Here is a 13,451-nt window from a genome sequence, read left to right as displayed (position 1 = left end):
TTAATTATCCGACTTTGCTTACCTTCGCAGTATAGATAAGTGCTTCTAAAGTATTCACCCCAGTCTCTTCTTCTGATAATTTTGGGCCTGGATTTATATTTGTCACTAGAGTCGATAGATTTATTTTTTGTGTACTTTTTCAATTTCTTGATGGCCTTCTCTTCCGAATCTAGTAAATACCTTCGTATAAGTAAACTGCATATGTATGTACATAAAATTAGCTAAGAAAAAACAATACCTATGGTTCGACATATACACAATATGCCATAACTCGTCCAATCTTTTCCGGGGAGAACGCAGGGGTCACTTTTAAAACAGGAAAAACCCTTGGGGATAGGAGTAGGAAACTTGCACAGTTTTATCCTTGGAAATCCACGTAGATGGAACAACCTCCACCCCTTGGTCAATCTCAAACTTGAATATTACGAAGGTTTTTCAAATTGTCCGACACAGGATCGATCGTATCTATCTAAGAAACTTTATTAAAATTGGAAATTAAAAATAGAGAAGAAGTTCTTGAGTTGATATTGCCACATGGCCAAAAGAGTGACTGACTCGTGTTTGGTTTATTTAACGGAAAATAGAGAAATGAGAATTCCTGGTAGAATTGATTTGAATTGAATTGAATTCTTGAATTGTCAAGAATTCATGAGAATTAGTACTAAAATATTGCAGAATAATCTATACAAATTTTATGTGAAGATCTTTGTACCTGTTTACTGCATTTGGATTTGTACAATTTCCTGGGTACGAATTATGCATGAATTTAGTGCAAACAATCTCGTGAGAATTTAGTGCCAACAAATACGCACTAAATTTTCACTAGTTCCTTCGTAATAATTTGGTACTTATTAATTTGTGATAGTTTAGTGGATTTCGTGTGGTAATTTATTAACATCACACAAATTCATATAAATTTTGCACAAATCTTGTACAAATTAATGATTACATGTTTTTATGCACAAAAATTGCATAAACTTGCACTGGGATTCGCAGTAAATTCGCATTGAGGTTACTTGGGTACATACATACATTGGAAGTCATAAGTCAAACCTGTGCCAAGTCTCTAATCAAGAATTCGGAGTGAATGTACTCTTCAAAAGGATAACATTATTTTTAAGAGTGTACCAATTCAACAGGCACAAGCACATGCTTAATCTTATCACACCATTTTGTCTAATTTTATAACCTGAACGAGGCCAGTCTTTCCACAACCTTGGAACCATTTACAACTCGAAATTATTTTGACTTAGAGTCCACCAGAAATATATAGGACAGCGCCACCAATTAGCATAGAATGGGGAGCGGGCCTAGCTCGCACATTTACAATGGCTCCGGTCAATACGCCACAATATCGCTGTGGGGCTCGGTGGGGGGTACAATCCGGTCCGGAGAACATTTAAAAACAGACCGTTTTGACCATCTATTCACCCGGGTAGAGGTTCTTGACCACAAATGGCGGGTGGTGAAGGGACTGACCTTTGGCTTCCCGAAATTCACGATGATGGATTCCGCCGACAGAAATTTTATCATTCGGGGGGATGGTGTCGTTAAGCAGAAGCATGGCTGCTCCCTCAGTACGCAAGACCCCAGTGGGCCTTGGTATAGGTAATTTTTGTTTATTCATTCTAACAAGTTCAACAAATTTGCTGACTATGATAGTAATGCCCTGTTATCATATTTTGTAAAATTTAAAAACCCCGACTACCCGTGGGTATTGCTAAAATTTGCTACCTCAAAACCCACCAAAACCCGCAATGCCCTAATACCCCAAAAACCCGGGGTAGCATACCCCGACGCGTGTATCAATATAATTCATCAATCGAATCAATTGATCAAATTCGAATCGAACGAGAATATCAAAATTAACCCCTTCAAATTAACCAAATTAAGCATGTGTAATTAAGTAAGATACATATGTTTATAAGTACGTACATACATACATACCTATAATCATGCATAAAATTACATTTCTTCAGTATTTAATAGTAATTTCAACGGGTTATTTTATGCTGAGGCACATGTGGACAAAGCGACGGCTGACCATCACCATATAGAAAACTAACCTTATCCGTACGACACTAAGGAAAAGATTAGGAAAATGTCACCCTCACATTGTTGCATTACTTATCCAGGGACAGGCAATCAAGTCAGTTATTTGATGCCTTGAAACAATTACAGAGAAAACTTTGGTTCTTCCATTTCGTCAAAAAGAAGGATAATAAATCAATATGTTCATAGGCTTATCTATTGCAACCACCATTAATTAAAACTTTCTTAACCTTCACTGGAGGCTAAATGAATAGATTCCTATTAAGTGAAGAGAAATGCCGGATAGGTGGGCCAAAAACATTCTGAGACATTAGGAATTGACTAAAAATCGAAGCGTGGTTAAAGTGTTTTAATGTTTAATATTTTTTAGTGGTTTTAGAAGGTATTATTACTAATGGCAAAATCTAGTAGAGCTAAACCAGACCAAGCGTTCCACAAAAGCATTTTCCATATTTCGCAAGAAAAAGTGTTAAACTCGGGTCCTGGTGGGTATCCACCACCATAGCGCGGATTCTCGCGTCAGTGCCGTTTCCGTCGCACTTTGTAACGCTCACTCAATCATGTGTCTCATTTAATTAACTATACTGGGTTACTTAAATGTTGGCTTATCAAAATAAAAAAACTTAAATGTTGGTATACCATTAGCCCTCGTTTGTTACCCGTATAAGCCACTCCCTCAGAAACTTTGACCCCAAATTACTCAAGGTACCAGCGTTTCCCTTCGGGCAATAAAAGCTTAAAATGTAGCTCTTCCCAAGGAGAAAAATCTGGCATCAGGTTGTCCGAAGTAAATGGCTGGTACCATGCGTTTTTTAATGATTTATGTGTTGCCAATTTTCGAATTTTGAAACTCTTGATGCATTAAAATGTTCGTATTCAAGGGGGAAGTTAAATGTCAAACGCAAGTATAGGTCTAACTCTTCTTCTACATGATGTACATTGACTGTTTCATTTTTCCAATTTTCTTCCTATATTTTTATAGGGGGTGTGGTTGAACATAATTCAAAAAATGCTATGCTATATTGATCCGTGCACCCACAATTCCATTTGTAATTTTTCTAATTAATTTTAATGAAATCGACGCGAAAAGGTATGGAACATATCGGTCACTTTCCCTCAGTAATCATTATGAGCAACGAAGTACTTTATTATAATGAAAGTATGTATTTGGCAAAAAAGTATTAATTATGGTTAAGAGTAGTATTTGCTAATGATTAATTAAACATTCCCTCTTAAGTAATTGTTTTTTACTTCTTGTCGGGGAATCCTTTCATATCATACCTTCCGTCTTCAGGTAAAAGTTGAAACGTATTAAATATACACTTGTCCTAGGTGCCAACTAAATCATTCCGAGTGAGTTTCGAGGAATACAAACATCATCCTTTTTTACACAAAAGCACAATCCCTAAACCCTTAAAAATGCTTACTAGCATAATATTTCTCACAATGCGGATAGCATTAGTAAAATTGGAGACGAATTTCATTGGTCCCCAGCACCAGTTAGCATACCTGTTGGAAAATATAACAATGTGCGATCTGCAAATTCTTCATGATGGATCCGATTTTGGAAATTACAATACTCCAGCTAAAGTAATTTTCATGTCGTCATATTCAAAAGCTAAACTCGACAATCAATCTGCGGTGGGTATTAATGTATTAAGGTTTCGTACCCAACAGTACAAACTGAGTTTTTTCCTGCTAAAACTACTGAATGAACCCAATCGTATAAACGATTCAGTAATGCCTTTAGAATTAGAATTATTGATTAATATTACGATAAACTATCATATGTTTCACTTGTCTGGTTCAATTGAATTAGAATCGCACCGTTTGCTACGTAGGAAGAGAAGGTATTACCTATATGGTGACATCATGCTTGTTGTTCTTATCGCAAACCAACGGAAAAAAGAATTGAGTCGCTTTGTAAAGCCATTCATGTTACCACAAATGTACAACACTTACACGCTTGTAATATCATATCTTTCGGACGACAACCGTATGCTCGAGGTATGTGGAGTACCAGATACATATCCTGTGATATTTTGTTGGTCTAGCTGCGTCCGAATTTTTGATTGGGATAAAAGGTTAGATATAACTTCTACATGGACGCCAAAATTCTGGTTGTTTATGGAGCCGGCCACCGAAGTTAGCCAATATTCCTCCACCATATATCCATCACAAATAGCAAAAAATCCGTTCGAACGCAATGAAAACTACACGATGGGTCAGTGGACAGGCTCCGTGTTATCGAAACTGAATATTACAGTACATCACTCTTTTGAAATAAATTTCGTACAAATGGCACCCCAATTAAATTTCATTTACAACCTCGAGGAGGAGGATTTTATTTACGCCAATAAATATGCGTATATACACAGTATAAAGCCGTTTATTCCAGTTATAACGAAGACTACTGGGTTTAAATATTTCACCTGCTACAGGGAGCGCTACCATGCATTTAAAATTTACATCGCTCCATTTCAACCTCAACTGTGGTTAGCACTGCTAATTACTGTGGTTCTTCTTATTTCTTTAACACGAATTTACAAGTATTTTAGAAAAGTCTCCTTTTGTTCTTGGCTTTTCATATTGGCTACCATGTTTAAAGAAACGACTCATGTTCCTAAACTAGTTGAGCAAAGAATACATTTCCGTTTAACTTCTGGTTTTTGGTGCCTAATTGCTGTTATTGTTACAAATTGTTACAATGGAATAATGATATCTGAACTTAATGCCCCCCTCTCCTCGGTTGAAGCGAAGACATTCAGTGACCTCATGTGTAATAAATTATCTCTAGACGAAACAGACAAAATGCTTACTATGTTAAATTATCAGCATGAAGCTACTATTGGAAACGAGCTGATGGATCCTAACAACAATGAAACCATCAAAAAATGGACTCCAATAATGTAGTATGTCTCGTGGCTACAGAATAAGGTATTGAACCAAAAACATAATCCGTACAAGGATGTCAACTGCTTCAACCTTTATTCAGTCCTTCCAAGAGATCCAAAACCTTTTCATGATTGGATTGACACGTATCCTGAATTCCTACACTATTTGTATGATGTAGTTTTGTTATTATACGGTAGTGTCCACTGGGATGAAAGCCCATATCTTAGGAAACAGTTTAATCTCGCAGCAAATTTACTTCACCCCGCACATTCTCACCACCCGAAAAAATTCAATGCTACCAGAATGAATGATATAAAACATATAGAAAATAATATAAAAGATCTTAGGCGAAACATTGAAGTCGAGGTCGTTGAGTGTGGAAAAACTGTGTTCGTGGCTCGTTCAGATGGCATGGAGTCGGAAAATAACTTCCTCTCGGATTTAGCTCCGAGAGCTAAATCTAGCTCCTCAAGCTCAATTTTGATCTGAAAAAGAGCTAAATTTAGCTGATCCTCGGCTAAATTTAGCTTGGTCAGACTTTGAAAAGACCGACCGCCTTTATTATGCAGCGACGGTTACTTTCGTCAATTTAGGTGAATTAAGCATATCTCGCTTAACAAATAAGCAATGGCCCAGCTTTGTGTGATCTGGCCCACCGTAGTTACAAAAACTTAAAAGTGAAGGTTATTTTAAATTCATAGTTATAGATTGAATAATTTAAATTTGGCGGAAGATTTGGAGCAAAAATTTACCCTTCGGAGCTAAATTTAGCTCCGGATCGGCTAAATAAAGCCGGAGCTAAATTTAGCTCTTCTTCGGCTAAATCTTACCCTCTTGCCTTGACTGTATTGTAGGTTATTATCTATATTTAGTTATCCAATATTTACTTGCCAAAAATTCTAGGTGACCAGGACTCCAATAGTATAGATGTAATCAATAATATATTGATAAGGCAAACTTTACTTTTTATGTAACTTTATGGGCGTTTCGCCCGAAAAAGTTCGGAATAAATCATCATACATACATACATACATACATACATACATTTATTATATTAGACTACATAAGAACAAAGAAAGAAAACGATAGGTAACACAAGTAGTTAAGACCCGATTATAAACCTAGCATAAAAGACTTGGAAGTCCTGCTGCTACTCAGAGATTCTGGAGGTTTCTCTATAATAAATCCCAAGTCAAAATTATTGATAAATTCCTTGACATAAATAATTAGATGCATACGCTTTATCTTACCTTACACTATTTTGATATCTCCGAGAAAACCTAAAATTTTCCAAGGGCGCGTTTAAAGTTTCAAAGCTTAAAAGTTTAATAAAACTTTATAAGTTTAACAAAAATCAAGTAGAATTAGCCTCCGGATGAGTAAGCTAATCAAACCATTAACTTCCTTGTCCTTAATTTATTAAGCTGATTTTTAAGTTACGAGTAAAATAAACTTACCGTATCAGTACATCCGTGTAGTCCAGCATGCATCCCGTTGCGAGCATGGTCACGTTAAACACCTGGAAATAAGATTTCCAAACTTGTGTCGTTAGGTTATATCCGTCAACCAACATGACACAAAACTTGGCCACATTCCATCCCAAAGCGTCTACCGGAACGAGGTTTTTCTGAGAGGAGGAACAATATCCGACCAAATATCCTAAGTAGGCAGGATTGCAGAGATTTCCATTAAGGCGTCTCATCCTGGTTATCCCCATTACGGGGGCCATCATATTCACAAATGTCAATATTCGATGGACGACAGTCTTGCGCTGATTCCTGTTAAAATTAAAGTTTTGGAAAGTTTTATGATTGGAATTTTAAAGTAAAAAGTGACTAATTTATGTTATAGAAATTATTTTAAATAATTACGGTACATTTTCGACAACAATTTGTGAGGAAATTTTGTTGTACACGCAGACAATTTAGATTAATCACCTGTCCATCAATTTTTCCAATTTTAACCCATATAAACACGAATAAATTATCTACATATATGTATTCAGAGTGCGTATACTTTTCAAAAAGATAAAAAGTATTTGAAATAATGTTACTTTTTGGAAAAGTATACGCACTCTAAATTCTACATTACGAAAATTATGCAAAATCCGGAGTGGACATACATACATACATACATAAGTACTCCTTTACTCCAGATTTAATCCACTCTTAGAAAAGTGGTATTATTATAATACCACTTTTCTACCGGAGTACAAATGTACACCGTACATATCTTCACCGGAGTGCATATGTATCTCCGGTCGGTAATAATATAATACTATTATATTTTTACCGCCCGGAGTACATATGTATATATGCGACTTTATGGGCACTGGGACATATTAACAGGAATTATCGTTCCGTAATGTTGTTTTAATTTACTACTAAGGAACAATTTATTACCAATCCGGTAATAGATTAATGCCAAATCAATACCAGCACGGAGGATCTATGCAAGTCTATCAGATTTTTGTCTCAGAATTTAGGCTGCTTTATGAGCGAAAGTAATCCCATCATACCTGTTAATCGTCGACTTTTCAGAATTTTTGCCTGGTAAAATGTTCATCTCGTGAAACGTGTTTTGAAGCCATTCCTCGAACTGAATTATTGTGTTTATCAGTGCCCCCGCATTCTTGGCCAAATTAATCCCCATCCCCCACAAGTAAAAGGTTAGGGTAACGAGCCACATGAAAATATTTGGCAGAAGGGTGATCACACGTCCCGCCGTGTATTGCTTATAAATGATTAAAGTCATCAACGCAAAATTGCAGAGTTGCAGGATTTCGACTATTTTCGCGATAATTAACTTTCTTCGTTTCTTGACCTGAGTTACACGTCCGGCCGAAAAGTTCCATTCGATGGGAAAACAGTGCAAATACGACAATGCGGTCAGGCTCCATTTCATAATTTTGATATGATCGTGCAACATTTTGTTTGGTTGTTTCTAAAATAATAATTTTGTTTATTTTAAACTACTGGAGTTTTTAAATAAATTTTCAACCATTAAACCTCTCGATGTTTGAAGATGTGGTAACTTTTCAAATTATTCACTATTTCAAAAATGTTTACATAAAATGACTTTGTAAGATTACAAATTATATATATGTAAAGATTTTCAATAAATGTAGAAATCGGGAATCTTTTGTGTCACAGATTCTGGACAAATTTTTAAAATGTATGACCATCGAAAATTTGTATGAAATACAATTTCTCAAGTAAGTAATTCTTTCACAATAATTACCAAACTATTAATTATTAGCAATTATTAGCAATATGTTTTAGAATTTTTTAAACACTTGAAAAGTGTTTAGCATACGGTGTATAGTGTTTGACTGATTTGGGCGTTTGTTACGGTTTCTTTCAAATTTTGAAAACACGGGTGCATTAAGAAAAACACTAAGTTTCGGCTTATTTTCTATGTGAATAATTTTAAATTATATTTGTTTCCAAACTTTTGTGAAACTATGTTCTTCATCCCTTCGTATAGTAAACACGTTGTGCATTTTAGAGGTGTGAAATTGCTACTGTGTTGCATTCTCCGTTAAATTTCTTGGAAAGGACATGCATGAAGTCAGGAATCGATAAGCTTTACCCAACAAACTTATACATATTTAGCATATGCAATCTAACACGTTTAGATATTTATGTATATTTTGAACGTGGCGTTTGGTTAGATATATATTTTGACTTTAGACCATTAGGCTGTCATAGAATATTAATGTGTGGTTGGTGTTTGATTGAGATCGGGTTGATTTAGTTATTTCATCGATTTTTCGTCGAACTATACATTTCTATTACATACAGTGCATACTTGTGTAATATGCATGAGCAGTATCCAGGAATCGTTACTGAGTATAAAGCTATAGGTGGAAATCTTTACAAGGAATTTTTGACATGTACGAGCCAATCTACATAAATTAGCTGGCGAAATTAATCAATGATATGCATTAATTATTATCAGTCCCGTGCGAATTACAGCCATTCAGATTTGCGATGACTCCAACCGTCTCGCTCCGACTTAGATGAAACACGATAACTTGGTAGCCTTAGGTAAATAATTAAACACGTGTTTCAGAATTTTTCATAATTCTCAGTTTAAACGAAATTATGATGGAATCCGTAAACGAGAATTAATGTTTGTTTCCTTCCCGAGGAAAATGACACGGTAAAAATGGAAATTGTAGATTACGGATTCCGTCATAATTTCGTTTAAAGTGGGAATTATGAAAATCCTGAAAAACGTGTTTAATTATCATAGAGGGTGTTCCGGAAGTAATGCAACTTTGGTCAAATGCACATATAAACTCAACGAATGAATTTTTTAAAGCGAAATTTTGGTCAGAATGGGACAAAGGTTAAAGTTAATTAAGTTTTGCTTCCAATGGTCCGTACACCCCTTCCGCCAAATTTGGAGACGTTTTTGTTGGGCGCTCACAATTAGTGCTTCGCCACTGTTTTTGGTCACCTTTTTTGAGATTTTTGACCACATGTGTTGAAATAAGTTCAAATTTTTGACTGAAGTTTTTCGATTACAATATTTTTTCTAGGATAGGAACTAAAATTTTTCAATAGGTCTTGTATTTGGCAAATTTGGGAACGTTCACCTCTCCCATGTTAATTGCATTTGATCCGTTTTAAGGCGGAGCGTGATACTTTGGCTTATATTTAATTTCCAGTTTTGCATAAATGGTTTTCTTGAAGGTGGGAGAGTTGTACTATGTGCAAATAAAAGCATTTTGATAATCTGAGCAGTAAATCGTCTTGTACAGGACGATCAATTTTGGTTAATTTTAATTACTTCAGGTCAAGGATTTTTTCTGCCCTCCTGCTTGCTACTTTTATTTTACTCTTGACTATATTTATAAGCTTCTAGAACCTTCTAGGATTTGATGTCCAACTTCTAAGCTTTCAAATAATGTATGGTGTTCGGTGAGAACTTCAAGTACTTCAGCGAATTTCGCTCCGACATAACAAATTTCTATCTACACGAAGTTTATTACTTTCGGGGCTGCCACACGAATGTACCGACCAGATATTTTTTGCGATTAGTCGTTTTTTGCAGCTCATACCTTAGTATAACACAACAAATCGTCACTTTTGGAATTTCTTATTTTTTAAAGTGAACACAGCTCAATTTCTTGGAGCGCGTAACCACTTTTTCGAGGTAGTGGCAGACGATGGTTGCGAGTTGCTTGGTGGTATTTGACCTCATTTTGGAACGGATAGAGATATCGACTTCTGGTTTTCGGATTCTACTAGATAAATGTGTGGACTACAATATTCACCCAATTTCGAATTTGGGGCAAATTGATACCCTTGCATATATGCATTTTACCAAAGTTGCATTACTTCCGGAACACCCTCTATTTATCTAAGGTTGCATAATTATCGTGGTTTCCGAGCGAGATCGCTGGCGTCATAAGATTGTTAATATTATCAGAAAACTTTACTACCTATGTATGCATTTCCAAACCTCAGATTTTGATGATCCTTTGGATATTTAGCAGTACCCTATACTCTTAAACATAATGCTCCTCTTAAAAGTAGTGTCTGTTTACATAAATCCTATATTAAGGAAATTAAATATACTAAATACCAGGTAAACTTTATTCTTTACCAGAGTTAACGTTACACTGGATTTAGTACACATCATTTATTTGTATAAAATTTAGAGTGAATTTACTTTTCAAAAGTATTTAACATTATTTTAAAAAGTGCGTATGTATGTACATCTAACTAGACTTTTAAAGTACACGTTTTCATACCTCTTATTCATACCTCTTATTCATATGTACATCTTTTTCATACGCCCTTCGTACACCTTAACATTAACGCGAGTAATCTTGCAGACGAATCGGGAATAAATCGATACACGTAATGATATGAAAATGAATGGGTTTAGGTATGCATTGATATGCACAAAATGGAGCACAAGCCAAAATGAAATGTCTTAAAAAGCAGTATGTATGTACATAAATGGCATGATTTGTGAACATTTTAACCACGCGTCAGATATACAATCCATAACATGTACGAGATACCTGCAGTTTATGAGTCATGACAACCACGATTTCCTGCTTATTGCGTTAACTCGGGTAAAGTCGAGTGCTTCGTTGTGAGCAGAGCATTGGTTGTGAGATGATCTCATTGATTTCCAGGCCTTACATACATATGTGCAGTTGCCCATAGCAAGTGTTCCCATAACATAAACATAAAGTTTAAACTGTAAAAAATATAGTTCAATAGGGCAGAAATGAAAATTAAGGATTTGAAGTTAGTAAATTTTTCCAATTCATGAATTTCTTTGTAAACATATTAAAGTTTCTAAATTTTATAAATGTTAAACTGAGAAACTTGTGTGAAGTTGTGAATTTAAGTGTTTAAATCGCGTATTTATTTGAAAATATTTGTAAAGGTTGAAATGAACGTTGAAAAAGGTTACTAATTTTTTCATAAACTGAGTATGTAAATTATGTCATTTTGCACCAGTTTTTGATAGAAAACACAATATTTTAGAAATTTAATGTACACAAAGTGAATCCAATAACACTGTCAAAATGAAGAAAATGTTCACTTCGAAAAAGTCTCCAGCAACGCCATCGGCTTCCGAAGGGATCCAAAAACTTCGCGATATTGAAGAAATGTTGCGAAAAAAGCAAGAATATTTGGAACAAAGGGTGGAAAAAGAGTTAGAAGTCGTGGTTAAAAATGTGAAAAAGAATAAGCCAGGTGAGTGAGGTACATAATTTGTACATTATACCTTGGTAAAGTTTTCGGAAATTTTTAAACTTTGCAAAATTAACAAACTTAAATTAAAATTTGTAACCCGGTCAGAAATATCTCCAAAGTTTGACAAGTGGCAGTATTTTGTTTTAATTAATGCAAGCGTTACCAGGGTTACAAATGTCCAAATAAACCGTATCGGGGAATTACATATGGATTTAATTTAAGAAATTGCACTCTTAAAAATTATTTTCCTTTTTTGAAATATTAATGAAAACCAAATCGTGTATGGAGTACACTACACGAAATCCAGAGTAGTCGTAACTTTACAAAGAGTAAAATTTACTATGATTTTTTTGTAGTTTACTTAATTTGGAATTGAGCTTGATTTTACATAGGAAATGGGCAATATTATTTCAAAGAGTGTATACAATATTTCTGTCTTTAGCTGCACTTCAAGCCTTGAAAAGGAAGAAACGCTATGAAAAACAGCTCCAACAAATTGACGGCACCCTGTCCACCATCGAAATGCAGCGGGACGCGTTGGAAAGCGCGAACACGAACACGGCAGTATTAAAGGCGATGAGCGAAGCGGCTAAAGCGATGAAAGGCGCGAACCAGAATATGTGAGTGAAGACAAATTTCTTAAATTTTTGGTGTCATAAATGAATACGATTTTTTTTGCACAGGGACGCTGACAAGGTGCACGATATGCTGGACGATGTCGCGGAACAGGGCGAAGTCGCGGCCGAGATCGCGAACGCTATTTCGAACCCGACATCATTTTCGCAGGATGTCGATGAAGCCGAGTTAGAACGGGAATTAGAAGAATTAGAGATGGAGGAACTTTTAGCGCAAGAATTGCAGGAAAATGCGAAAATAAAGTCCAACAAAGTCCTGCCAGACCCCGAATTAAAGCTGCCAGATGTTCCGTCCAGTTCGAAAATGACCCGAGAGGCGTCAGGTATTTATTTTCACTCGTAAAATAATGTAACTCTTTTGAAAATTAAATGAATTCAGAATTATAAATCAAGTAAAGTGCATCAAATCCTAAGAGAACTTTACATACTTTCCATCAAGTTAACGTTACACTGGATTTTTTATAGTTTACTTAATATTATATTCAAAGTGCGTTTAGTTTTCAAAAGAGTAAAATTATTTTTACGAATGTGTGGTTTAAAATCTGAATAAATTATTGGCAAATTTTAAAAATATAACTGATTAATTGTTTGCAGCTCGGCGAGCCGAGGAAGAAGCAGACGTGAAAAAATTGAAAGAGTGGGCCTCATAATTTTAAATAAGTCATGACATCATCACACCTCGAATTCGGCCTAATTCTTGCCCTGAAAATATGATACGAATGACATCGCATTTAGTTAAAAAGTGAGGAAAATTATGCAACATTCCGAGGCTGCATTACCAAAGTTATGATAACTCAATCTAGTCCACGCAATGTATTTCGAAGAGGGATAAAGTTTATTTATGTATGTATGCATATATTTAAAGGGAAATTGTAAATAAATCTATTTGTAATGTTGCAAAACCCTGCAGAACATTTAAACGTTGACCCTCAATATTTTTTTTAAAAGGTTCATTCAATAAGTGCCATTTTTTGGCTCGATTTTGAGAAAATTTGGAACTCGCTAGAAAATTTCTGTGTAGGTTGAAAAAGGTTAAATTTTTATTTTTTGTAATTAAATGTGTTGTTTTCCCATTGCTATACGTACAGTTAATAAAAGTATTATTTGGACAGTGATGAGCAACTTGCTCAGAGCAAGTTTT

The 13,451-nt window shown here is 35.2% G+C and overlaps 1 protein-coding gene across 2 annotated transcripts; it reads left to right on the top strand.

The window, feature by feature from the left end:
* Positions 1–10,659: 10,659 nt before the first annotated feature.
* On the top strand, positions 10,660–13,230 carry LOC110855305 (charged multivesicular body protein 4b). 2 transcript variants are annotated; one of them, XM_022103729.2, is made up of 5 exons: positions 10,660–11,383; positions 11,463–11,675; positions 12,118–12,295; positions 12,359–12,633; positions 12,905–13,230. In XM_022103729.2, the coding sequence occupies exons 2-5, from the start codon at positions 11,504–11,506 to the stop codon at positions 12,958–12,960; spliced, it is 681 nt and encodes a 226-aa protein (XP_021959421.1). In that variant the 5' UTR covers positions 10,660–11,383; positions 11,463–11,503; the 3' UTR covers positions 12,961–13,230. The 2 variants fall into 2 exon arrangements, with proteins under 2 accessions (XP_021959421.1, XP_035711878.1); XM_035855985.1 differs by having other exon boundaries at positions 10,660–11,675.
* The last annotated feature ends 221 nt before the right edge of the window (positions 13,231–13,451 follow it).

This window comes from Folsomia candida, unplaced genomic scaffold, assembly GCF_002217175.1.
Source record: "Folsomia candida strain VU population unplaced genomic scaffold, ASM221717v1 Fcan01_Sc012, whole genome shotgun sequence".
Taxonomy (NCBI): Eukaryota; Metazoa; Arthropoda; class Collembola; order Entomobryomorpha; family Isotomidae; genus Folsomia; species Folsomia candida.
This window is presented reverse-complemented; position numbering and strand designations above follow the sequence as displayed.

What these genes read in the sequence shown, in the direction of transcription:
- LOC110855305 (XM_022103729.2), top strand. Translation starts at nt 11,504, where the DNA reads ATGAAGAAAATGTTCACTTCGAAAAAGTCTCCAGCAACGCCATCGGCT. An exon ending in TGTGAAAAAGAATAAGCCAG is followed by an intron (nt 11,676 to 12,117) that starts GTGAGTGAGGTA and finishes TTCTGTCTTTAG; the next exon opens with CTGCACTTCAAGCCTTGAAA. An exon ending in AAAGGCGCGAACCAGAATAT is followed by an intron (nt 12,296 to 12,358) that starts GTGAGTGAAGAC and finishes TTTTTTGCACAG; the next exon opens with GGACGCTGACAAGGTGCACG.